Source organism: Cimex lectularius, unplaced genomic scaffold (genome assembly GCF_000648675.2).
Source record: "Cimex lectularius strain Harlan isolate CLEC.00 unplaced genomic scaffold, Clec_2.1 scaffold125, whole genome shotgun sequence".
NCBI lineage: Eukaryota > Metazoa > Arthropoda > Insecta > Hemiptera > Cimicidae > Cimex > Cimex lectularius.
In genome coordinates this window covers 57,575-85,520 of record NW_019392662.1, presented here as the reverse complement: position 1 = coordinate 85,520, position 27,946 = coordinate 57,575, and the positions used below count along the sequence as shown (strand labels likewise).

The 27,946-nt window shown below is 33.7% G+C and overlaps 3 protein-coding genes across 11 annotated transcripts; 2 read left to right on the top strand and 1 right to left on the bottom strand.

The window, feature by feature from the left end:
• Positions 1 to 5,290: 5,290 nt before the first annotated feature.
• On the top strand, positions 5,291 to 6,143 carry LOC106668704 (ankyrin repeat domain-containing protein 39-like). Its single transcript, XM_014397679.2, has 3 exons — positions 5,291 to 5,548; positions 5,604 to 5,813; positions 5,876 to 6,143. Exons 1-3 carry the CDS (start codon positions 5,479 to 5,481, stop codon positions 6,115 to 6,117), a joined length of 522 nt encoding a protein of 173 aa, XP_014253165.1. The 5' UTR covers positions 5,291 to 5,478; the 3' UTR covers positions 6,118 to 6,143.
• Positions 6,144 to 8,138: 1,995 nt separating this feature from the next.
• On the bottom strand, positions 8,139 to 20,862 carry LOC106668802 (ankyrin repeat domain-containing protein EMB506, chloroplastic-like). Of its 9 annotated transcripts, none has more exons than XM_024224923.1 (9): positions 20,615 to 20,862; positions 13,274 to 13,500; positions 13,047 to 13,212; positions 12,715 to 12,818; positions 10,374 to 10,683; positions 9,873 to 10,044; positions 9,387 to 9,547; positions 9,110 to 9,319; positions 8,139 to 8,441 (listed from the first exon to the last, which is right to left on the bottom strand). In XM_024224923.1, the coding sequence occupies exons 3-9, from the start codon at positions 13,192 to 13,194 to the stop codon at positions 8,152 to 8,154; spliced, it is 1,395 nt and encodes a 464-aa protein (XP_024080691.1). In that variant the 5' UTR covers positions 13,195 to 13,212; positions 13,274 to 13,500; positions 20,615 to 20,862; the 3' UTR covers positions 8,139 to 8,151. The 9 variants fall into 9 exon arrangements, with proteins under 9 accessions (XP_024080691.1, XP_024080694.1, XP_024080692.1 ...); XM_024224926.1 differs by having other exon boundaries at positions 9,897 to 10,044; XM_024224924.1 differs by lacking the exon at positions 20,615 to 20,862 and adding an exon at positions 17,564 to 17,759.
• Positions 20,863 to 20,927: 65 nt separating this feature from the next.
• Positions 20,928 to 26,881, top strand: LOC106668820 (translationally-controlled tumor protein homolog). The gene is made up of 5 exons (XM_014397951.2): positions 20,928 to 21,201; positions 24,220 to 24,290; positions 25,606 to 25,909; positions 26,161 to 26,337; positions 26,404 to 26,881. Exons 1-4 carry the CDS (start codon positions 21,174 to 21,176, stop codon positions 26,274 to 26,276), a joined length of 519 nt encoding a protein of 172 aa, XP_014253437.1. The 5' UTR covers positions 20,928 to 21,173; the 3' UTR covers positions 26,277 to 26,337; positions 26,404 to 26,881.
• The last annotated feature ends 1,065 nt before the right edge of the window (positions 26,882 to 27,946 follow it).

The window sequence follows — 27,946 nt, the reverse complement described above, 5'->3', positions numbered from 1 at the left end:
AAAATAGTTAATTAAATTAAAAACACAATATGGTAAAAAATAAATAAATAAAAGTTCTATAAGGTCCCTTTCACTACGACATGCTAAATTTCACCAACTTGTACGAAGTTAGAATATGAAATTTCGCCTTAACTCCATTTCTCCAAGCTGTTTTCTTTGAATTTTGGTTAAAATGAATAAATTACATAGTAAAAATTATTATCTGACTTTTTGAAGTATAGAGACATTAAAATTTATTTACTGATTAAAATAATTTCAATCCAAAAAATGATAATACTCCAGACATAGCGAATTATTTCAAGAGCAGCATTATTTGAAGGGTAGTAGAATAATTTTACCAAAACGGTTTCAGAAATTTGGCGTGAAATTTTCCAATTATGACGAGAAATTATTAATTTATTTCCAATTATTATGTCGAAAAATGTTATATACTGATGTAATGGTGTAAATTATATAATCTAAAGATTTTTTGTTTTGTTTTGGGACTTCACAGGACATTCTTATCGGGCAAATTTAACTTCAATTTTTTTATCGGCTTGTCGACCGGTAAAAATTATTACTTTTACGAGTGGCATGACTAAATATTATGTCATTTTTTACGTTAAAATAACGATTTAATTTTTTTAAATAGTTATTGCAGCACATGGAAGGTGTTAAATATTTTTAAAAAACAGAAAAGTCTTCGTATTTTTAAAATCGTGGGATTAAATTTGGTACACCTATAAACGTAGGGTCTTGCCACAATTTTATTCCGTGCATACAATTTTGATAATTTGATTCTTTTATTTTTCTTTTACCGGAGAGTATGAATCGAGTTGGCCATCCTGCCTGATGAACTGTTGAATCCTTGGTAGGGTGGCACTTTCGTGGATGGGCACTGGTTTCTCCAACATGTCTCGGACCCGTCTTGGTACGAGTGATGCCGAGTGACTGGCACTGAAACCGGCAGTCACAGTCGGCTCGGCACCGGGCCCTCCTCCGCTTCATTCGGAGGGGGCCTACGCTTTCTTAAAACACGTCTTGCCATCCTCGCGGGGGGAAAACAGAGTTTTGTGACCGACCTAAAGGCTTTCGGCGTTTTTCATCTTAGAATCTGGGAGAGAGCGGCTTCTCGCAAGAATAGACCTCGTTTGAACAGCTTCCGAACAATGGGGTACCTCGCAGACGAACTTTTTGCCTCGGGAAAACAAGGTTGGAACGTTGTTACAGCGCTTATTTCTTCTGGGGCGGGTGGTCAATCGTGACCAGTTGCATTGTGCACTCGGAAACAATAAGTAGATAGCTCTTCTTGAGCTCTAAAGAAACGTATGGAATCCCCATACGAGACTCAAACGTAAAAATTTAAATACAAGATTCAGACTGCTGAAAAGCGATCCAAACTTACAATGCCAAACAGAAAAAGACTATATACTGTCCTGCCAGCCCCACTATGGACATAAGGACTTGAACTGTACAGAACCGTTAAGCATTTCAATCTCAACAGCCTACAAACCCTACAATATAAACTTCTGCGAACTATCGTCTATGCCTTTTTTCAATTTATTTGTTACCTATACAGGATCGTATACTACACAAATATGTGTACATAGTAATAAATGCCAGCACTACACCGGTAGTGTACGATTAGATGTCAAGGTCCCGATGCCACCAGTCGGTTGAGGCGCCTGAAGGGTGTCAGGATGGGAATGAGTGGAGAGGGCTCGAGCAGTACGGTTAGGATAGTTCGAAAGGGTGGTGGTGGAATCTGAATCTTCGGGTCTACCCACAGGGACACCTTCCTTGTGGGCCCAGGGAAAGTCCGACCATCAACCCTGGTGCCTGGAGGCAAAATTCCTTCCCTATCCTTCCTTAATCTTTTCCTTTTCCCTTTCCCTCCCCCCACAGCTTTGGCAGAGGCTCTCTGGTTTACTGAACCCGCATCCCTCAGGCAACGGGTGCATCAGTAGGGGGTTCGTATGAACTCCCGGGTGGGCGATCAGTCCCACCTTAAAAATAATAACCACGGGAATAGAGTATCCAAGCGGCTCTACTAATTGAGGTTGAACTCGTGTTGGTCGTGGTTTATAAACAAATTGTACCTTAGCTGGAGGGTACCGGCCAACCGGACCCGGAGATAGTGCCTTATCTATCTCTCCAGGGTGGTGAAAGGCACGGCTGAAAGGCTTCTGAACTTGGTTAGCAATGTACACCACCTCGCTAGCCAAGGGATGTGACAAACCCATTAATGTAAAATCTTCCTGGTGTTCTCTTTGAGAACACTGAGCGTCTGAGAAGTCCCCTCGAGGATAAGTCCGGACGTTAAAGATCCTCATGGGTCTCAACACCTTGTGGAGACACAATATAATAACAATTTCAACATTTTTGCTTGTTGCATATTTAAAGTGCAAGGGAACGGACAACAAATAAACGCCCTTTCTCCAGGGTTACTGGAGGGAGGAAAAAAAATTTAAGTGCAGTTGAAAAAAAAAAAAAAAACTGTTGGCAAAATTATTATTAAAATTTTGGCAGCCAATTCCTTAGGGGCATCGGTGGCCGCAACGGTTTACGCGTTGACACGGCGCTCGTCACTGTAAGGTAAAGATCCGGGGTTCGAATCCAGCGGCCCTGCATTCGAATCCGACATACTTACAAATGAGCTTTTTTTTAAAAACACCAGGGTTCATATTACCTCTGCTGTTGCGAACCCTCGTTAAAACAAATTGATTTTACGTTGTTTTGTCGATATCACCGACTGTCGGTGCAACACTGAAAGTATAATTTATTTATTTACTGAGTGATTTAAAAAACATGTTGATTTTAAAAAATAAAATACAGATGTAACTATATGAAGAAATACTACAAGTAATTAAGGTTTTTAGTTGAGATAAAAAAAGTCAATGGCACGTGCGGGATTCGAACCCACGATCTTCGGCTTGATACGCCGCTGCTCTACCACTTGAGCTATCGTGACCTCGGTCCACTCGGACACCAACTTCCCATCTCAACCGCACCTTTTGAATTTTCCCTCCTTTTTGCCATTTTTCAATGAATTGAATATATGAAATACTTGGTTCACTTCATCTGTATTGTATTTTTTCCAATCAACATATGTTTTTTAATTTACCCAGGCCCTGGGGATGACCCGAATAAAAGTCGGAACGTCGGCAAAAAAATGAAAAAGGTGTTTTTCTAAGATACTTCATTCCTGACCGCTCCCACCACTTCAACAAATTATTGTTCTTATTCTTAAACCTTTTTCAATGGCGCCAGTCAGGCATTTGAGGGAGTATGGCAGTGTCAGGGTCATAACACTGTCAGATTAACGACAGCCAGCGCTGAGTCACGAGGATACTGAGTGTACATTACTCTTCCACAGAAAAGGATCTTCAGCGGTTCAGAGAAACAGGGCTTCACACTAGAAGGACAGGACATGGTCGACCTAGGTCTACAGATGAGATAGATGAAAGATGGATTCATAAGGTTTTACTAAACCGAAGCATTATGGGAAATGAGGTAAGAAACCAAAAAGAAATTAGACAAATCCGAAATGTTTCGATTTCCTCCAGAAATGGAAGCTCAACGAAAATAACCTCAGGGCCCGGCTCCCGCTCATGGATGGCTCTTCTTAACACAGCTCAGAAAATGGCCAGCCTTCAATTCGCCCGGGAGCATGTGAATTGGGCATTGGAAGTTTGGAGCGAGGCCTCTTTTCGTGGAGACGCTCAGGAGAATGGTACGTCCCATGCTGTGGGGTGCTCAGATGACATTTCCTTGGACGCCCGCACAGAATTGGTTGTTGTGCGATTAAGAAAGGAGAGGTACTTTGAATATATAATCGAAGAACATGTAGTGCCATTGCCCCCCTCTTCATCGGTGAGATATTCTTCCTGATGCAGGGTCATGCCGACCCGATAGAGTACGGATTACGGATGGCTACTTGAATGAGTTTGGAATTGAGTGCTTGGTGTGGCCAGGTCGAAGTCCAGATTTCAACCTGATCAAGCACATTTGGGACCAATTTAAGCGACGAGTACGACGGCGAATCCCAGGCTAACAATCTTGAAGTTGGAAATGTCTGTTCTTGATGAATGGGAAAAATTTCATCAGGATTTTACCAGAAATATTTTCTGGTAAAAAAAATCTTGCGAATCAGTAATTTTAGTAGAAGAGATAATTTTAAAATTTTACGATATATATCGAGTGGGAGGTTTATAGGCCGACAAACAGCTGAGGTAATCACCCTCTTCTTGTTTGTACTTCTTTTCCTGGTCTTTCATGCATATTTTTTCACACTTGCAGCCATTTGACTGTCTGTTACTAATCCTCTGCTTTTATATGAAACCTAAGTCGATATCCTAAAATGCTAACCTCGTACTTGTACCTCAAGTTATCAACTACAGAATAGACACATAACATAAAATACATAATACACATTACCACAAACATAGAAGTCTGGACATATTCACTCGCCCTAAAATACTCGACATTCCTCGGGGGGAGTCAAACCTACTCCATTCTCGCTAATAAGTTACTTTACTCGACAGACGTCACACACCCCAAGGTACTCGATATTCCTCGGGTCGAGGTTAAGCAAGCCCCCCTGCAGTACTACAATAAGAATAGCAAATAAACCTATGCAAACTGTAACAAATAGGTTGTTGGCATAAATGATAAACGAATCTCCGATTTGTGACTATTATTTGGTTGTAAAATCAATGGAGCGTATGATAATACCCAACATATAATACAGAAAGGAAGAAGCTGCAGGACACAACTACGCTGCTGTGTGATGCTGTACCGAAGAATTCTGAAAATTTACTACGAAATGTAACTCACCGAAAAATTGACGTGCATTAACATAAATCGTACGTAAAACTATAAAGACCGGTGTCAAACAGGCAATGCACACTTTTCTAACATGTCCCGCCACTCACGAGGAAGAAGGAAACCGTTCGAAGCTTGAAGTGCCGCTGCCTACATAAATGTTCATTCTGCTACAAAAAAAATTCTAATTTAGACCTATTGGATTATAATTGCAGGGATGGCTTGCAAAAGTGAAATTCCGGTGTAAAGAATTAATAAAATAAAAATTATGTTCCTTTTCGATTGACGTGGTGGATAACGACTAAAGCAAAAAATATACATAAATATAAAAATACATATTTATTTCATAGATATGATTTTATGAATTATTATTTAAAAAACCTGTATAATAATTAATAAATAATAAAAATAATAATTTTGTTGGATACCAGCTTCAATTAACTTTTTTGTAGTTTCTTCCCTCCCAGTTTGAAACCTGGCTAGTCACTATAACCTTCCATCACTGTTTGTTTATCAATGTTATCCATTTTTCAAAATCCGTAGAGTTTGTAAAATGAAAATGGGCTTTGTTTTATTAAATATTATGCTTATTTGGGGTGCAGGTGTTTGTTAAAATACTCTAGTTTTAATCAAAAACTAAACAAATCGTGAATCAAGCATATATCGAGTCTAAATATGCAGACGAATCCGTCCGTTCACCAGACGCTCGAAGAGATGGACTTCGAGAGAGGACTGTGGTACGGCGGTGAGTCCGGTTTTACCTTAAACTTGGCTCAAGTGATGAAGTCCGATGATTCCAGCCGTTATGGGCGATGCCGGAAGCGTATCTTCGATGCTAAAAAAGGGCCACAGGGTGGATGAGACTGATGCCAGCGGGTACACAGCCCTCCACTACGCTGCCAAAAATGGATTCATCGACATTGTCAAAATTCTGTTGGACGCTGGTGCATCAGTCGGTGCCAGGACCAAAGCGGGTCAGGCGACTCCACTCCATCGGGCAGCTGGAGCAGGTACGGGTGCCCTTTCGAATAATGCCCAATTGTCACTATAAAATTGGTATCAATTTTTACAGGGAAACTTGAAGTGTGCAAATTGCTGATCGATAAGAGATCGGATGTAGGCAGCCTTGATGTCGACGGAAGGACACCTCTCCACAGGGCCGTTGAGAACGAAAGGGACGACATCGTAGATCTTTTGATAGAAATCGCCCCACACACTCTGCAGATCAAAGATGTTAAAGGCCTCACTCCATATGACATAGCTAAATCTGAGAATATGAAAAATAAAATTGAAAATGAATGGAAAAAGAGATGATTTTTGTTTATGTTGTTAAATAAAATTTTATTGGCTAAATTTGTTTATGTTCTGTCACTAATGCTATAGTTTGGGCCACGATCTCACTTGCCTGACTTCACCCCCTCTATCTTTTCACACTCTCATTAACACACAATCTGTCCATCTCATCCTTGATGTTCCCTTGAATCTTGCTCTACATGGTCTGCCTAACTTCTTGATTTGAAATTGCCATTAAATGTTCAAGCTCTCCATTTCTATGCCCTTTTTTGTATTCGCTGAAAAACTGTCTGAAACCCCCTGGACTTTGAAGATCCATCTCTGATTAAGATTCCATTAAGGATAGGCCATACAAGGTTGACACACAGACATTATTGGGAGCATGTATAGAAAGGTTGTTTGATGCGTTCCAACTAATTAAATGTTACAATTCTTTGGCTACGTATATACAGCGCTTCTGAATGCCACCTGGTATGAGAAATGTGCTTGAGCAGAATCTAACTATCTAGGTCCCCTGTTTTGATTGTATATAGTATTAATATTTTTGTGTTCCTAGCATGCGTTGAGAGTGAACGTATTTATTAGCAAGAATATAGTGCGAACAGGCCAAAGGCATATTCAATACCCTATCAATCCTCAATTAGGTTAGTTATATAATAGGTGTAAAGAGTAGTGAAAGAATATTGACAGCGATGGCCGAGTGGACAGCGTGATACCACTTACTGAATGCATGGCATATAAATAGGAAAGAATGTATTTAAGTGTGAATGGGTTTGAATTTATGAACTGCATGTGTTAGCTGCTGAATTGCCCTAGGTGTAAGTAAACAGCACCCAGAGCCCAACCTCTGACCACGGACTGCCGACACCTGAGGTAGGCGATTCTTGAGCCTGCAGGTAGTTTATTGTACATTACAAAAGCAGGAATTGCCGGTGCACAGAGGGAAAAAGAGCTGATTTTAGTTTATATAAATCAGTTACAGCACTCATCAGTACTTTTCAATTTGATGTATTAATTAAACTGTAGGGGGTGTCGGTGGCCGCAAGGTTTAGTCTTTGACACGGCGCTCATCACTGTAAGGTAAAGGTTCCGGGTTCGAATCCAGCGGCCCTGCATTCGAACCCGACATACTTACAAATGGGCTTTAAAAAAAAAAAAATTAAACTGTACCCGTACGTACAACCTGTATTTTGAAAAATACCACTGATGGTGATGATTTAATAATTGTAAATGGATAATAAAGTTAGACCATCCTTTCGTCACATTTTAAAGGTTGTCAAAGGAATCAATTCACTTTAAACACAATATTTTGCTGTATTTTTACATTACAAACAGAAATATAGTTCAAAAATTGTATTGACAAAAATATACTTTTTTAATACGATAAAAATGTACAAATATAATTTTGAAAGAAAGTTTGTTTTGTTTTAACTCTATTCATTTACAAAAATATTTTTTCAATACATTATAGTAAGGCAAAATATATTACACTTACTTAATAGTTTTGAACATCACAAATCATTAAACTTTGTTTTTTAATGTTTTTGTTACAATCATTTAAATTATGAAAAATGTAGAAACAAAATAATGTTCATCTGTGAACTGATTAAAAAGAAACAATATAGCGAAATAAAATTATCAATTAATGTTTATGTGAAAACAGCGATTTTAATCAGTCAAAGTAATTTTCTCTGAATATAATAATCGATGTTTTTTTATAATACATATGAACAGTTTGAATAATTTACTTCTAATATATTTTAAAAGTTATTTTTAATTTCAAAACTATACCCATTGAAGACTCAAAGCTTATCATTGTTACTTTGAACCATAGTAAATACTTACGTTTCCAATCTTTTAACATACTTCACATTTACAATTAAAAATATACAATACATAATAATGGCTAAGTGAATACTCAAATATTTCGGTTAAAAGTTCGCACTTATCAACTAGAGAAAAAGAACACTTACAACACTTAGTTTCTACTTGTATGTTTTGATGACTCCAGATCACACTTAGAACAAAGAAAAACACATTAATAAGGGTGAAACACTATTTCTTTTTATTTTTGCCGGAGGGTGAGGGAGCTGTGGCCGGCTGGATGTTGGAAGAGATAATTCTCTTTATGAGCGCTTTGAGACTCTCGTCTTTGGCTAGGTCGATTGGCGTGCAACCTCGGTTGTCTCGCACCTGCATGGCCTCCATGCAGTGCTCAATGAGGAGCGTTGTAGCTGCCTCATGGCCGCCCTCGACAGCACGGTGTAGTGCTGTTCGACCGTCAATATCGCGCAACAATGTCTGGGCTCCGTTGTTCAACAACAACTTCACTACCTCAGTCTTCCCTGTTTAAAAAAAAAAATATATATATAATTCTATTTTTCAATTGAAATGCATAAAATGAATATTAAGGTGTATGTGTGTGTGCTTTGCCTCATTTTAAAAAATCCCTCCGGTTGTTATTACAGTCTCGTTTTCTATAGTTTCCACTATGACAGCTGGGTGGTCGGTAGCAAGGACCTGGAAAAAGGAATTACGGAGGGAAAAATAATGGAAAAATGAAAGGAAAGGGTAATGTCCAATTCAAATATAACTTTTTCGTTAAATGTGAGCGATACATGTAATTTTCAATCAGGTAAAGTATGCGCAGAGCACACACAATGTATTGGCACTAGCACTTTAGTGCAATTTCAAATTAGCAAATAAAATGAAAAAGTATTTTATATCAAAATATCATTAAACAAACTGCACAAAATTTTGTAAATTCAAAATACAAAATATTTTGTTAATACTTTCATTTTTAGAATATTTTTAAAAAAATTTAAGGTGTTTCAATAAGTTTTGATTTTTAACTATGCTCTCCCTTTGTATGATTTGGTTGAAAAACTCAGCCCAGAAAAGAGACCATTTTGTTTCTTAACCAAAAGATCATAATCTTTTCTTTTTTTTTTTTTTTTTTTTTTTTTTTTTTTTTTTTTTTTTTTTTTTTTTTAAGTATGTGTAGAAGCCTCACCAGCTCCTGCAGCTCTGTGGAGAGCAGTGGCGTTTCCAGCTTGTGTCTGTATATTTATCTGAGCACCACCGTTTATCAGTGCCTGGCAAATAGCAACGTTTCCATTTTTGGCGGCGTAATGAAGTGCAGTATAGCCGCTTGGGTCAGCCTGATTCACATTTACGCCTCTACGGATTTGGTCATTGACTGCAGAGGCCTCGCCTAACATTGCTGTAATCGCAATCTTTAAATACCCTGTGAGCTTTTGCGCTAAGACACTAAATGTTTTGTTTTTTACCATTGTGCCAAATTGGTTTTGGCCCTTTTGATCCGGCTGCAGACATGCTTTGCATGCTTTGCATATTCGGCATGGTTTGCGCGTTTGGATGCATCATGCAAAGCATCTGTTGGGATGACGGTGAGAAGCAGGAGCAAAGGCAAGGACCTGTACCGCTGCTCCTTTAAATTGAAAAGTAATTCATCTAACTACTCTATTGAAATGACATATAACATTCATATGCCTTATTAACTGTACATTTACTACTTTTATTACTTCAAAAAATTATAGTAGATCTATGATAATTAATTTTTATCATCAGGACTAGTTTGGAATTTATAGCAAGCAGCCCAAAATGTCTTAAGTTGTATTGAGACAAATTGAACTAAGAAGTTCTACTGACCAAAAAATATTAATACACCGATACACGAACAAAAAACAATTTTGTAAATAACAGCTTTCTCAAAAAAGCCTCACTACAATTACACAATTACTACATAATAATACATGATGTCTTTGTAACGGAGAAACCTTATTAAAGGGTTATCTGGTGAGCATTCGTTTGTCTTCAATATTACCCGTACACCCTCAGTCGCTGAGTTATCAAAAGACTGCGGGTTTCTTAACATGATGCGATCTTGGTCTGGTAAATATTCTTTAAAGTCTTCTGGACTTGCACCTGATATAAAAAATCTTATGAGAGGTTCAAAGCAATTACAATGACCTAAATAGACCGAATTATTATTTATACATTCTTTACATTTCTTTATGCTGAAATGAGGCAAGAAAGTATGTCCTAATTTTGAAATAGATGGAATACTTTGTTTGTGTATATACAGCACGTACAAACCTGTGCATTTTGCAAACACCATCATATAATTTGTCAATATATTTTAGAACCAAAATTTGGTGCAAAATATGCACTTATAGTTCATCAGTTATGAGGAAAGTTTCCTAAATACAAAATTTATAGACCCATCTTTTTTTTTAAATAAAAATGTAATTTACCCATTTTGTACTGTTTCTTTTTTGTCTGTGAATCATCAGACAAATCTTCACTGCCTCTCCTCAATGCATCGTCAGTATCGCTCATCACCAGTTGTTGTTGGGATGTACTTGAACCGGGTTCTTCGGTCTCAAGTTTTCGTTTTTTCTGAACGGAACTCATGTCTTCAGGTATTGATGGAAGACCGGCGAGTGAAGAGAATTGTCTAGCGGGTTCAGTGTATTGTTGCGGCAAGTTATTTACCTGACCAGCTTGTTCTAAGATTTGTCTTGCGATTTGGGTTTCTTTGCCCGGGTAGTAATCTGGGTCTACCTAACAAATGTTTTGTTAATAATGTCTTATAGGCATAAAAGTCAATATAAATTATTTATTCTATCAAGTTGATAACATTTATTATTTAAACATTAATGGAACAAAAGAGAAACTGAACGTTAATGCGTACACACAAATAAAAGTACATTCACAAACTTGGGGCCGGTTTTTATTAGTAAAAGTCGTTAAATATTTGTTAATAATCATTTCTTTCTATGCCAAAATCAAAAAATTACACACACAAAATATAGCAGAAAGAAAAAGTGCACATTAATTAAATTGAATTGGAAAAATATAACTTCAAAAATTAAGTTAAACCCACTCATACTTTATCTCTTTACTAGGTGATGACTAAGAATGTTCAAGAGCAGATTAGTTAACATGGGTTAAGCAATTCACAGATAAATGACCACTACTAATTTCATAAATTATATTAAAAAGTGATTTTCAAATTCTATAATTTAATTTGAAAAGAAAAATGAAAATGTAAAGCGAAGTTTACTTTTGTACACTCTAGGAAAATTTTCTCCTAGTAATCCCAACATGCATCAAAATCACTGTTAGTCAATACACGCAAGCAATTAATCATATCAAACAATTCATTCTGGTGATAAAAAATTTTCAGTAAACTTGATATATTTTTGATTAATAAGGTCAAAGTGATGGTTACCATAATATTTAATATCTGCTGTTTTGCCTGTTGAAGGAGGCAAAATTTCTCCTAGATGGGAAAGGCCTGTGAAGCGTGTATATGACGGTTCCGTGATTGCCCTCACAGGAGGTGATGAGCTGGAAGCCGAGTGTTTGATGGAGGATATTGGCGGTGGCCAGGGCTGGGTTTTTGACTTGGTAGCCGTCCTGGCCGACTCTGTTGCCCCAGAAGGCGAGCACATGCTCAACGGCCTGGTGGTCGGCAAGAGTCAACCCAAAAATGGTGCATTCAGTTCCACTCGGCTGTCCTCTCACGCATACATACGGCATGGTTGATTAACTTTCCCCTGTTGATGGCTTTGGAAAAGATAGAAGGCAATGTGTTTCATTTTAAACAGGCATTTAACTTTCACACAATTCTCATAACAGTAAAAAAATTATGAACAATACATAATAACCAATTAATCAAACCAATTACATATTACAACAATTAATTTAAGTTTAATTATATGATTCTACAAATAAGGTACACCGCACCAAATGATAGCTTGCAATATATCTACCCTTTTAATAATATTAATCAGTGTTTTTTACTTGATTTTGAATCAACATGTAAACAAAATGTTTCATCCCCATTCAAAATAAATAAAAAATGGAAAATGTAACAAAAACATGCCTAATCCAATCATATCAAAAAGTAGAATATCTTAGAACCAATAATAATTTTACATTTACATTAATATTTATAAACCATACTTGCATGCAAATAAACTAAAAATTATTGGTTCACCTGGGGAGGGGGATTACACACAGCAACAAGTAAACCGAAAAAAAAAAATGCACACTTATTTTAAAGAAGTGAAGTTATAACTATGAACTGTAAATAAAAAGGACAAGCAACATTCTTTTTAGAGGACAACCAACTAATCCAAAAAGAATTTTGACTCACAATATTAATCCTAGACAAACATCTCAGCTTTTCTATTAGCTTAAACTTTTGTTTTCTGAAAAATCCAAACGTTCTCCAATCACAAGGCTTGTCACATTAAAATTTTAACACATATTGATTAAAAAAATTAAGTTTAAAAATGATAAAAATCATAATTTTAGTTTTATGCTATTTCATTAAAAAAATCTATAAATTATTATTTTAACATGTAATAGTATTTATTAGTTGGAAATCGAATGAATACTTCTTATCACTATAAAAAATAATTTTAAAAACAAGTCTATAATGTAATTAACTAAAACCCTTGTTTCCTCTAATTAATAAAAATTATAAAAATATCTAAATAAATAATATTTAGTTGTTATAACATTATTTTAAATTACCCTTCCAGATTCAATTAAAGTATTGTAAAAATTAAATTGATTACACACCAGTCCTTCACGTTTCAAAGTCCAAACAATATCAGAGTCGCCGGAGCTGCATACAACACGGTATCCAAGTTCACCAAGTGAGTTTATGACCTGAAGTGGATTTGCTGTACAGGAACAAAAATTTATGAATTTAAACTATAAGTAAGAAGTAATAAATTATGCTTAAACTTAAACACAAATAATAAAATCAGTGCCCTCAGTCCTCAAATATTATATTTTGTCAAAATTGTATTGTAATAATATTGTAAATTGTAAAAACCAAATATGATTAACAAAAAAATGTGTTTTTCTTCATTGTAAACTCAATTAATTATTAGATGTTTAAAACTAACCATTAATGAGAACTCCGTTTACAACGTTTTTTGCTGAACCTGGATAACGGGAAATAAGAGCCTGGATTTCTTCATTTTTCAGCCCGAAAACAGATGCATCACTTGCATGTAGAGAAGCTTTTACGACTGCATAAAAAAGGTCAGTCATATTTTCCAAATACGAATCCTGTAAGTTAAAAAAAAATCAATTAACGTTCTTTGAGACCCTGTTCAAAGGGATTAACGACCTTTAATATTTCAAAATACTAGTCACAGGGATCAAAAACTCCTTTTTATTGTCCCAACATTGTTGTAATCCTGCTCAACAGTTGTAGAGGTTGACGTGACAACCTCTTTACACGAGGACTTTTAAAGCAAAGATAATTAATTGTAGAATGTTCAATTTACATTTTGGTCCATTAGTAAATAAAATTCCATGTTAAAATCTGTTCATTTGATTTAGATCTTCATCTATCTACAAGTAGAATTTTTTATCAATTGCTAAGTATATAAGATAAAGATAGTAACTTATATTGTTACGTTATAAGATTAAAGCTGTTATTTTATGAGCTCTTACTGCCAATAAATAATATCAGCAGAAAAAAGGCGAAATTTATTTTTAAAATGTGTTAATAAACTGGTTTAATAAACAATGGAACACAAATAATAATAGTAATGATTGACTTAAGTGCGAGTGTACAGTTGTAAAGGTTGATAATGCAATAAATTAAAAATTATAGATTAAAATTTCTTTTTGTAGGCCATATCATTTGAAACTTTTGATTTTGCAATGTTTCAGCCATTTTCAAATCACATCTTTCATTTCGTAACATTGCAAAAACATATAAAAACATTTTATATCAACAAAAACCTAAATGCAAAACAGCAAATTGCCGATGTGGGGCTGCCTGTTTCCTTCTGGAGGTTTTACTTATTTATTTTTTAAAGAACACATTCAAATGATAAGGCCTACAAAAAAGAAATTTGCATCTATAAAAAGAAAAAAAGAAGGGCAACTATCACAAAAAAAAAAAAATTATATATATATTAGAAATGTAATTATTAACTAAAAAAATGTTTATGCAATGAGTGATGAATTATAATTTGAAATGATTTTTTTTTGCTTTGTTTTAGAACATTCAGCAAGAGCACAGACCTATGAAATATCAAATTCCATTTTTTAACACGACTAGAAATTAAGAATCATAAAGCAGTAAATAAATAACAAGTAACGAGAGCAATAAATATTGATCAACCCCATAAGTACTAAAAATCAAAAATTCGGTACGAAAACAGCAACAAAGGACAAATAAAGACAAACAACAATGAACAAATAAAAGTGCAGACCTACCAAATAACAAATTACATTTTGACAAAACTAACAATTTGAAGACACAAACTAATAAATAAATAATAAATAACAGAAGCAATAATTAATTATCAACTAACTACAATAAATACTACAGAAAAATAAAGATCAAATAATCCAATAGCCAATGGGAAGCCAATAGCCGTCCTATGAGGGGATCCCCGCCGGCCGCAGAAAGCCAGCCCCGGGGAGGCTCTCGTCCACACTTTACACAATTTAAGAGGCTACTGTTCTTCACAAAACAGGTGTTTCAGGAGGATGTGGATAAAAACCTTTACAAATATGACACATGGTCTTATGGAAAAGTCCACATCCCCCCCCCCATTAAAAATACTCAACGCAAAAGTTATTACATTTTCATATTTGACAACTATTGATTTAGTAATATATCATTCATAATCATCAGCCTTTTTTCCCTTATCTTCACCCATGTATACCTGCTCTGACACATTCAATAAATTGTAGGCCTATGAACACTTAAAATATATTAATTTTGTTTTAAAACAAAACATCGTTTTCCCCCTTAAATATTTTAGGTAAATACCATTTTTTCGTTGCTACATTTATTAGATTTATTGTTAATAATAATCAGTAGTAGTTAAATAATGGCTTTAAATGCCATTTTTATTCCACTGAGTGACGTGGCCTCATGGATTTAAAAATGTGACATGCAGTAGGTCACTAATTTATACATTGTTTAGTTTAAAAATGTATATAATCTAAACATTACTGTGACAATTGTTAAAAATTTCCCAAAAGCACAATAAAATTAAGTTTCAAAAATATCTATTACACAGAATAAAGAAATGTGTTGTTACTAGAATGTGACTAATAAACTATGAATTGATTTTGATTGGCTCTCCTTTCTGGTTTTGGGTAAGTTCTCTCTAAGTCTTGGCAATCTTCTGCTTTATTTTTTATTAATATATTCCATATTAAAAACATCCATCTTTTAATAAGCCTTTCGTTTTGAATGTATGTGTAGAGTTTTGTTTGATATTTGATAAGCAGGGCTTAAATGGCCTTAATCCACAAAGTACTACACTGTTTATCGTTATATAGCATCATTCAAACCTTTTGTCACTATCTAATTTTAACGCAACTCATTTCTCAATATGGCAATTAACATTGACTACCTTTCATGCAAGTTCATTAGCTTATTAATTGGCTTTTTCTATTTACAAACTATTGGCATTTAATTACATTACACATTAAATTTACACTTTCCACTTTATTTTTATGTATTGAGCTATGCTAAATGACTGTATAAATAAAGCTTACAAACAAAACGAAAAAAATTATAAATGGAAATCACCCATCATCACACAAACCATGTGGAAGACATCCGAAAAAAAATAAAAATAAAAAAGGAATATAATGCTGAATAATGTTTCTATAAACCTCAGAAAAGGCTATTATAATAAGATCATAAAGTTCGAAGGTTTATTTCATAATAAAAAGTAAGAAACATCAAAATGGAAAGCAGGCACAAAACAAAGCTACTAAACACCTCTTGCTGAAAACTTCCAATCCAAAAGGATCGATGGGCCGTGCTTTCACAGTCCCTATGCACAATGAGCATCGGGATCAAGCCAGCTTTTGCCCTTTTGCTCTATGCGAGGTTTCTGTCCTCGCTGAGCTGACCTTAAGACACCTAAGGTAAAACTACTGAAGGAAACAATGTTCATTACAATCCAGAAAGTTTAGGGACCTACTAACTTGATAGTTGAATATATTGATTTCACACTAACAGGGAGTACTGGTTGGTTTTTATCCGTATTAAACAAATACTCTTTTGCCTCCTTTATGACAGAGATGATAAAATGAACCCAAGTAACAACCATGACAACTTGTAACAAATTAATTAAAAAATAATTAATCAATTACTTAAAAACAAAACTACTTTGTGAGATTTCCTCTTGTAGTCTGTGGGGTGATAAGCCAATTGTTTGCTAGTTACCTCTCATCTTGGCCTGCTTGTCATCGCTGAGTTTTGCTGGTTCAGACGCATTTCTGCATTTCCAGTGATTTAAGATGACAAAATGCTATACGCATCTGAACCAACAAAAATTAGCGAGGATAGGTAGGCCAAGATGGCATGTAACTATCAAATAGTAAATCACAAATGCACCCAACCATCAATAAGAGCTAACAGAATCCATGTGATTTCACAATATTTGAATATTAGCGAAAAAAAGAGGGCAATTTAAATAGCTGCAGGTTAAGATGATGAGTTTTTCAGGGACCAAAGGCACAATAGTTCAATTTGTAGAGCATCAAGGTACTAATATGGACATCATGGGTTCATGCCCTGCTTGTGACACTAATTTTTTCATCTAAACCTTAGCATAAAAATAATTAATCAATTACTTAAAAATAAACATACTTTGATTAAGATAACCAACAAAAACGTATAAATTTAAAAAAAAAATTAAATTATAATAAACTAAAGATGAAGAAGCAAACTCCTAACAATGTATCTGTGTCATAATATAATTACCGTACATGTATTTAGAAGTGATAGTTGAATGTATTATTTTAATTAATTATACGTTTTATCAAAGGTCTTGGGTGAGATGAAAAATCTAGTGTCACGAGCAGGATTCAAACCCACTACCTTTGGCTCAATACGCGTCTCAACCAAGAACTTAGATAAAAATATAATTTATTTAAATAATTTATAAAATTGACTTTTGTCAAACTTGGTCTGTCAACTGTTAAATATTAAGAATCGATTATTTAATTTATTTAATGGCACAATGATGGCTCTTGTGATAATTTTTTTAAATACTCCAGGCAAAAATTATATAAATGAACCCAAGCAACAAGCATGCCCAAAGTTTTTGCATTTTAGAAACATCAAACAAGCGCATGAATTTTTTCTTCGCAAACAATGTAACGACTTCCCAACAACATCTGCTTTGTTTTAAGACAAAATAATATGCAATACATTATATGAATTGTGATTTTTTTTTTAATTGTTTACATGGCCCAGGTCCAAAAGCTATATTTGAAGAGATATCGATTTACAAAAACAAAACAAAAAATGAAAAGCGAAATACTGACATGAAAAAAATTTACACTCAACCCACCCAGTATTGTAGCCAGCATGAATTATCCTGAAAACCCTATGAGACAATTAATAATTATTGATTTTGCGTAGTATTACCGTGAAAAGCCGCTGACAACTTTTCCAGAATATTTGATGTACTGACAATAAATTAAGAGACTTGGTCGATTTTTTTGAGACGATTGACAAGTCGACCAAAACTGTGGAGAAGACAAGGTACTCAACAACTGACCAAAACCGGACAAACGGCGTAAAACGAGAAATGCCTATTGACCAACAGTCGGAGATAACAATGGTCAACATCGATACTTGCCTACTGCCAAAAGTCAATTTTTATATCGACTTAGACCTCGACAAAACAACTTTGTCAACATTCAAATTTTTAATTAGTTTAATAACAATTAATTAGTGATTCAGTTTTCAAACTTTCTCTATTGATAATTTTTACAGATTAACTGAAAGAACTCGCAAATCGTCCTTAAAATATATCGATAGTTCATTTTTAAAATTGTCAGAAACGATATTAATGAAAAAAATACAAAATAATAAGTGGACTTGCAAATATCCTTGTAATTACATTCTGAATAATAAATATCAAAGCAAGTCTAAAATTTTCATTCCAATTCCCATAAACAGTCAGTGAAAAATTGTAAAAGTTGTTGCCATTGTTTTAATTATTAACAGGAGGGAGCTGGAGTCCACGGGATGAATCCGAAGACTGAACTGACTTTAGGTTAAACTTAGATATACTTCAGTTTTCCAGTCTGAAATTATAGCAATTGAACAATGCACTAGAGAAATAAAAAAGCCACTGAAAATAAAGAAAGATAAAACTCTTAGGTCATCAATTTGGCTTTTTCTGTTAGCCAATAGTTCCATATGTGGGTTCTTGATTTCATTATTGGCAAAAATTTAGCCAGGATCTGCAATGAGCATTATTCAAGTACATTCAAATTATATTAAATCTTCCTAAGTAAAATAAATACAGTATCCTTCACTGATAAAATAATGCAATTTTTTTCCAGTGGAATGTCTAGATAGCCTAAGTGAGAACATTAATTCTCCATTTGGAGTTTTAGCAGGCATTGTCACCTGTTGCGCTTAAATTGTCAACTATTGTGTCTGTGCTATGCTAATGGTTTTCCTGGAAGTTTGTCGTTTTTTTAAATAAAGTACATAGTTCTTCCAGGGGTATGGTGTTGAGGTCTACATTGTTTAAGATTGCTTTTCCTAGGTACCATAGCATTTTCCTAGTTATTGTAGAAAGTTTGCATATGATATGCTCTGTTGTTTCCCTCTCCTCTAGATATAGTCAACATTGGTAAACTGTTAATAATAGCCTAAATAAATAATTAATAAAAGCCTCATGTTCAGTGTTTGTTCCCAGTATTTTCTGTGTTTTCTAGTATGCCAAAATTCCAGATCTTCTACCATCAAGTCGTTGACATATCCATTGTGCCCTATTCCCTCACTAAAGTGGTTTAAATCTTACCTTTCTAATCAGAAATAAGTAGGAAAAATAAATAACTTTTTTTTCAAGATTTCAATGCTGTCAGGTGTACCACAAGATGGACATCTCTCACCCATACTATTTAATATCTATATGAATGACTTAAAATATTACATTAAGAATAGCCTTCATTATGCCAATGATTTGAAACTTATAAAACCATCAAAGCCCTTCAGAATAGTCTTGAACACCAGTCTGACCTGAACTCTGCTCATGAATGTCAATGGAATTCAATGGTGCTGAATATGCAAACACATACAGGCTATAATCTAGTCTAATACTACTTTAATGGATAAATCAGTCACACAAATAAATACATTCATGCATGCACTCATTCTAATTACTCAGTGAAGTACTGGATATTCCTTCATCAACCTATACACAGTATTAATAACCTACCTAAATTAGGGGCGATGAGATGCTTTTATAAATATTCCACCACCTACCCTAAGCACACACACTGCCTGAGGGGTGATAGTGATGCTATATTTCACCATCTCTCCTCATCACTCATACTAATGAATACATGCATTCAAACAAAACACATACAGATAGTACACCTAGAATATAGCTATATGCAGGAAAATAACCCGTTCTCTAAAAACCAGAACAGGGACTCAGGGGATATTAGGAAGCGGGGTTTGTGTTCCCCAGGCACTGCAGTCTTCTGGCTTATTATATCTTAATGTTAAATGTAAAGGTAAGCAAATAAAAATAAACAAGGGACCCAGAAACTGTGCTCGAGAACCATTCTTAAATCGGGTGGCATGCTTAAACGCTCTTTGTATGGAGCCAAGGCATGACACACCTCTATTAGGTGGGAAAACATTGAGCAACCTTGCACATGTTTCGCAGGTGCCTGTGTGTATATTAGCATTTTTTAAATCAATTCCTTACTGCACTTAAGATATAAATGTTTAGATCAGTTTATGTATGATTTTCATATCCAACCATTTTATGTATGGTTGAAAAACACATAACTCTGTTTAATATTTTCAATAATTAAAAAATGGCAAAAAGAGGTAAAATGCCAAAGGTTGTAGATTGAGATGGGGAGTTGGTGCCCAAGTGGATCGAAGTAACTATAGCTCAAATGGTTAGAGCAGCGGCATATTGAGCTGAAGGTCGTGGGTTCGAATCCCGCTCGTGACACTAACTTTTTCATCTCAACCAAGACCGTACATAAAAAGAATAATTAATTGAAATAATTAATATGGTCAATTAGACCACTGAACATAAATGGACTTACAATAATATATCACTATATTACTATTTCATCAAATATAGTTGGGAAGGCCAGAGGCGACGATGGGAATCGAACCCACGACCGCAGGGTCTTGAAAAAAGTCTCATGGTGCAAAAAGTCGAATGTACAGATTCATTGGGCATATTTGTATGTCGGGTTCGAATGTAGGGCCGCTGGATTCGAATCCGGGACCTTTACTTTATAGTGATGAGCGCCGTGTCAACGAAATATAATTTAAAAATATTCTAATATTTTTATCTTGTGTTTTTAAAATTCAAACTTATATTAAGCGTTTACTATTTTTACAATAGTTGGTTTTTTAAATATCGATGAAATAAATCGATAGTGAGTCCCTTAAAAAATATGCCAAAAACGGGAAACTAGTGCTACCAACCTTTTTTATATTTTCAAATGAGACAATGTCCTCGATTTGTTTATCCTTCGGAATCTTGTTTTTCTATTTTTTCGTCACAAATTTATCGGTTTTCCGTTTTCATGGCGTTATTCGCGGTCTCTTTCGACTGCCTTTCGCCAGGTCCATTTTTGATTCTTCAGCCCCAAAAATGACCCCCTTTTGCTTCACCCTATTTTTTTATATGTTGTAAAGTTAAAACGTAAAATTAAAATGAAATAAACATATGTTCATTTATTAGAAGTTTTTTCATTGAAAACAACTGTTTAATTTTCCTTTCTTTAATTTGATTTGAGATTTTTTTAAATAAAACGTTTTTTGGATTGTCGTTTCATATTGTAGTTTTATTTTAAATAATTTTAAGTTTTTTCTCTCTCCGGTCTCTTTTGTCGCTTATGTTGGCCAAACTGCTCGCCATGAAATCGGGAAGGCGGAGCTTCGGCCAGCTCCTTTCTCTTGCGATCTCTCTTCTCACGGACGTTCTCCCGTCTCTTTGGTTTTTTAATTTTAAAATCCGGAACGTTTCTCTCTACCACACGACATGAGGATCTACAAGGATATTTTCACCGGTGAGTCGCAGTTTTATCAGAAAATATTAAATTTCCTGTAGAATTTCATTTTAAATTCGGCTCGTAGGTCAGGTCTCGTCTAGGCTATCCAAGTATTGGACACAACGTTCCGAACACGTGTCCAGTTTTCCATCACGACCACTTTCCAATTTATTTTATTATTAAAACCAATGAAAAATGGCATTTTAATTTCATAGCAGCAGTTTAATCTTCTAAAAGCCATTTAAAGTGTAAAGATCTCTTGTAAGGTTTAAACTAAATATTTAGGAACAGATTATGCAATGAACACGATTTCTTTACATTCGGGAAATCATAATTCGTCAACTTATTCACTTATTCACAGGATTTATTAAATTTTCTCGATTCAAAAGGAAAATCAGTTCTCATAAAAGGTTTTGGATTAGCCCTGAACCGACGTTCTGCTTTAATTTGTTATCCACATTAATTCAACGTCATAATTTTAAATCGCGATATTATTTTACCTACTGTCAATTTTTATTAGAATCTTGAAAACGGTTCTTTCAACAAGTTATGACAACTGATGAGTCACTTGACAACAAAAGTACCAAGAAGCCAGCACATGTAGTGACTTGTATCTCGGAATGTATCACACGACAACTCTTTGGTTTTTCTTGACTACTCCAATATAAATACCTCAAGTTGTAGATTCATCCAACTTGAGTAACAAAAATACATAATAGTGCTGTATCTAGACTCGTACTCAACACGTGTACATCAGAACAATTACAGTTACAAAAATACAAAACATATTAAAAACTAAACGTATACTAAAAATGAGAGAGAGAAAATGATTTACTTGTGATTAGAGTTCCCTAAGAATAACAATATCACAAAAAAATTATAAATTGGCACTTAAATTAATGGTTTGATGTTAACATTCAGTGAAATAAATTGTCATAAAACACATAATACAAACTATAAAAATAAAAATAATAGTACCAATAATAAGAATTTAGGGAAAATATATATACACCAGACCATCTCACGATCTCAAAACAATAATTTTTTTTTCTCCTAATAGTTTTGCATCTGACAATCAGCAGGCATTCCATTACATTCTTTCGACTTCTCTGGTCTCTCTTGGAAACTATACTGCCCTGCTAAGAAGAAATGCTTTTCTCCAGATTTTTTTTCCCACAAATGTATTTTTAGGTACATTAAATATTGGTGAAAACATGACAAAATTGATGTAAATCGATCCAGAAATATTAAAGTTAAAAATATCAACGGAGAAAATTCTAGTTAATAAAACTGTATTTTCAAAATTTAAATAGGCAAAAATACATCATTTTTACACTTAATATGGTGAAATGCATTCCTTTCTAAGAAACTTATTAAGATTTTTAGTTCTTACACGGTCTTAAAACAACTTTCTGTCGACATAAAAAAGGAAACTGAGAGTGACTGCTAGACGGAGAAATAATTTCACTAATAAAGTATTCTATCCGTATTATTCGTTTAACCATATGCAAAAGGGTTTTAAGAACTGTTATCGTCACCCTTAAAAAATTATGAAACCCATGCCATCTACTAGTTGTGATTTTTCACAAGATCAACAGCAGCATAATGCTTCGTGAAAATAATTTTACCCTCTTTGGTGTTTAGGTTTTCTGTTTTAACTTTTTAATGTCTCTTTATCTTAGTCTGTTAGATGTGTCTGTGTTTGGGATCTATAGCATTTGGCCTGTGTGCTTTTTACTTAGTATGTATGTTATGGTTTCTTCTTGATTCAACAAGAAGGGCCCAACTCTGAATCTTGTTTATTAAGAACAGTCCCTGAGGTCTTTATTGAACCTGAATACAAACCAATCAGGTGCCTTTTTATAGTAAAATTTAATTCAAGTTTTAAAACAATTTATTAATTACACAAGAAAATAACATAAATTTCCTTTTTTAAATTTTAAAACGAACAATTTAAAACTTTTAAATTTAAAGAAACTGTAATTTCATGCAAACTGTTTGCCAGACCATTTGGATCAAGGGTGGATGGGTATTCACTATTTATAGTCATAGTGGACCGAAGCACTATGTTTTTGGGATTTCAAAACTTTTCTAGGATCTCACACTCCTTTTTGTCTCTAATCTAAATGGAATGGATTGGGTCTTCAACTGTCTCTACCCTCATCGTGGAGTTCCTCTTTTGTTTTCACTCTAGGACTAATCATGAAATCTAAATCACAACATTGTCACTATGAAATAAATTGACAGGAATGAAGCTACATGTGTAAAACAGGAACGGCAATTAAGAAAAACTAATACAAATCCATCACTGAAGATGGCAAGAAGCCAAAAACCCACCTGAAACACCAAAATTATTATAAACAGCCAAACTACAGTTTCATAATACTGCATTCTCCCAGAGTAAATCTAAAAAAAAAAATCTTTGATTCTAAAGTCATTTGGGTTCATTTTATCATAATGTTCAGTTTTTCATTGATATCAGCCCATTATATACGAGGTTGACATTGCTCTGATGATCAACGTGTTTACTGCACAGTGCTCCATTGTAATTTTAAAAGGTTGAACAAGTTATTTTGTTTAGGGATGGTTAGGTTAAGTTATTTTGTTGGTTGGACTGTAAATTTTCCCAGCCTTTGGATTTTCTTTCATTTATAGGTCTATTTTCAAGAATGATTCACTAAATTAATTTCACGGTTACCTCTGGTAAACCGACAATTCATTCAGTTCCATCAATTTATAGGGAATTTTGTAACTTCTGCATCAAAAAGGAAAGCCTACTTTAATTTAACAAACATACAGCCTTTTTCTGAACTGCACGATTATTCAAATAGGTTTTACATCACTGGATATGCTTGTATATAAACATTCCCCTTGGTTTATAGTCAGCTTTTTTTTGCACCGGTTTCCATTTTTCTCCTCCTTCAAATTTATAGCAGCTACCAGAGATTACCAACGTGTTCCCTAATTTGGCTTCCCCAACCATTTCATTTTTAACCATTTAATAATTTTATTCACACTAATTTTTTTCTGCTTTAGGTGATGAGATGTTCTCCGACACCTACAAAATGAAACTTGTTGATGATGTCATGTACGAAGTTTATGGAAAAGTAAGTATTTATAAATCTATTGGGTTGTCCTGAAAATAATGGAGGTTTTCATGTTTTCTTTCAATTATCCCTCTATAAACTGTTTACATTTTATGGATTCTTTTGTATGAACGTCAATACTTTTTAATCCTCTTCCAAACAAAAATGTTTGTTAGTAGAGTTCGTCACTTAGGAACTCAGTCAGAATGGTGCCAAATGGCCAGAAACATTAATGAAGTCTGGGGCGATGGCAGTGTGAGTGAGAGGACCATTTAGAGATGGTTTAAAAAATTTCAAGAGGGGGAGACTAACTTAATCTTTCGCAAATCGACCATCTTAAGGCAATTAATAGAAAGGTCAAAAAGCTCAAAAGTTGGGTGTCAAAAAGCTCAAAAGTTGGATTCTTCATGCAAAAAAAAAACCTGCCAAAACACAAATAAAACCATTTCTGGATAGAATTACTTGTGATTAAAGTGGATTCTATACAACAGCAGATGTTCTAGACAGTGGCTCGACAAAGGAAAATTTTTCAATTGGTTTTATTTTATAACCATAAATCTGCATTATTTTCCGGTCAACCCAATAACAATAGGTTCAGTTAATTAAATCTACACATTTTATTATTTAAAGCAAATATATTGTTAAATTTTTTTTTTGTAAATGTTGATAATTTGTTCACGTGCTGATGACTAAAATCATTCAGAAAAAGTGCAAACATTTCATTTTATCCAAGGTTGTTTTTCTGCCCTGTTTATATTGTTTTATAAAACCAAATTTGTTTAATGTTTGAGTACTTTAAACATAAATATTAAATTTACAGTTATTATTTAAAAAATCAGTTTTAAAATGATACAAGCACAAAAAAACAAAAAACGACTATATTATTGTGCTCCATGGTAATTTATAATTTTTTGGACAATTAAATAAACAGTAATGTGTAATAAAAACATTCAAGTAAACAAAAATTATCTTCTTTTGTCTGATAAAGAACAAAATATCTGCGTATCTTTTCTGTGGCTAAAATTGATTTATTTTGATTGCAACAATTTATTAAATTAAAATTAAATTAACTTTGTTAAATTTGATATTTTATTGTTTCAAAATAATTTTGTATTTTATTTAAATATTAAATAAAAATTTTTCATTGTTTTATTAAATACAATTTTTAAAAAATATTTTATTGATATATTTATTAGTATGAATATTAAGAAAATGTGTTATTACATATTGGTATACCAAAATTAATATTCCATTATTAGTATGAATATTAAGAAAATGTGTTATTACATATTGGTATACCAAAATTAATATTCCATTATTTTGGTTTCAAATCAAGTTAGTAACCAGAAAGCAGGGAGATGTAAGCATCGACGGTTTCAACCCTTCTGCAGAAGAAGCCGACGAGGGCACGGACGAGGCAGTGGAATCTGGAGTCGATGTCGTACTCAACCACAGGCTATGTGAGACTTATGCATTCAACGACAAGAAATCGTACACCGCCTACCTCAAGGACTACATGAAGAAATTAGTCGCCAACCTCGAGGAGAACAACCCCGACCAGGTTGACACTTTCAAAACGAATATGAACAAAGTCATGAAGGAACTCCTCGGAAGGTTCAAGGACCTTCAGTTCTTTACAGGTACGCCTATGAATTTATATCGTAGTTGCCTTTGTAGTATTTTTAAAGCATGTACTAATAACCAGTGGGTTTTTATTAATAATGCACTGGTAGCAAATCATGCAATAATAAAATGGGTGTCCTTTAGACAACTTATAAAATTTTAGGTTTGAAATGATAAAAGAGGACACTTACAGTTCCAGATTATTTTAGTTTTAGATAAATCTTGCTTTGTATATTTTTTTTTGTAAAAGTTAACTATTTATTTATAGGAGAATCTATGGAGGTCGAGGGAATGATTGCTCTTTTGGAATACAGAGATATCAACAACGAGAGCGTCCCTGTCCTCATGTTCTTCAAACATGGACTATTGGAAGAAAAGTTTTAAATTTCTCTTAAATAAATAAGAAAAGCAAAAACAACCAATAACAACCAATAACACTATGGAGGTAAATTATTCTTACATAACAAGTATGTTAATGTAAAGATAGAATTTAATTTATGTTCTATTACAGATTGTGGGTATCGACAACATCACGACGGGAGTTGAATTCTTCCCCCACTGCGGAAACTTAAAATATCCTATGCAATTTTGAAATAAAACACAAACTCCATATTTGAAATTATTTATTACTGATACTTCCAAAATTAAAAAAAAGTTTTTTAAGCTTATTTAAAAAAATATATATATATTTTATCATTGTAATGCAATTGTTCAAATCAGGTATGCTGGGATTTTTCAGTAGTCCTTGTCATTCATAAAGGGAAAAACCGATGCCAACACCATTGGGAAGAAGACAAAAATTAAATAAATTATTGAGAAATTTATTACAAAGATAACAAACTAGTGCTTTTCTCACCTTGGTCCTCCTGTTTTTTTTTTATTTCCTTGTTATTTATTTACAACAAATTATTATTAATTTGGATCTTAATATTAACAGATATATCGCAACAGAGATAAATATATTTGTCAATATATTTTTTTGGTATAATGATACTTATGTATTTTCTTTTTACCTTTTATTTTGAACCGCTCGCATGAACTGCTTATATTTGTTTGTTTTTTCTTAAATCAATTTATTTATTTTATTTATATTTAAAAAAAATGTTTTAATGCATCTTACTGTTCGTGTAAATCTAGAAAAGTGCTTGGCTAACGCCAATTTGATTTGTTTTGGAGAAAATTAACTATATTTTTTGGTTGTTTATATTTTAAATAAGTGTAAAAATGAGTTACAGTACATGGATAAACTGATACTAAATTTGTTGACTAACAACAAGAAGGAAACTGCTGTCAATAACGGTGTCAGTTTTCAAATTCCATCTCTGGCATTAGGGCAAAGTGTATGTTGGATTTTCTTGTTGCACATTGATAATGAGCAATGAGAAGAAAAGTATGACAATGCTGATAGATCTGGCCCTTCAGATTTCACTAACAACCTGGGAAGCTTCCAAGTAGCAAGACAAATATGTTACAGGAAATCAAAATATTGTAAATACTGAATTACCACAATTAAATTTTATGTGAAAAAAGAATGTAGCATATCCTTAATTGAACTTAACAGCATTCGTAGTTCTTATGCTGCGTTTTTCTATTTATTGTAAGAGGAAAGTAGAACTAATTTTAGAATTATTTTAGTTTTCAATGTTGGAAGTATCGACCACTTTTTCACTCTTGAACAGGATCTTAAAGAAAAAACAAATTTTGTTACTGCCAAGCTTTCAGGCTATTTGAAGGTCATTAGTGCCTGTATTAATTTCACATTTTGAAAAAACAATTGTTAAATCATTTGTACAAATATGTTTTTCGTAACAGATATTTATGCTTGTTTGTTAGGCTTGTATGTTGACTGTTACTATCACAAAGAAATTAATAATACTTAGTTCATTGACCTCCATTATTGTTAATGCAAACAAACTAACTTAAATTACTGAGAGCCAAAATTTGCAAGAAAATGTCACAACAAAAAAAGCGTTTGCTTTTTAGGGGTAATATAGCTGGATTTTTAAAGTTTTGTGTTTTAGCTTAGGCTTGGACAAACGAAAGACATTGAAGGA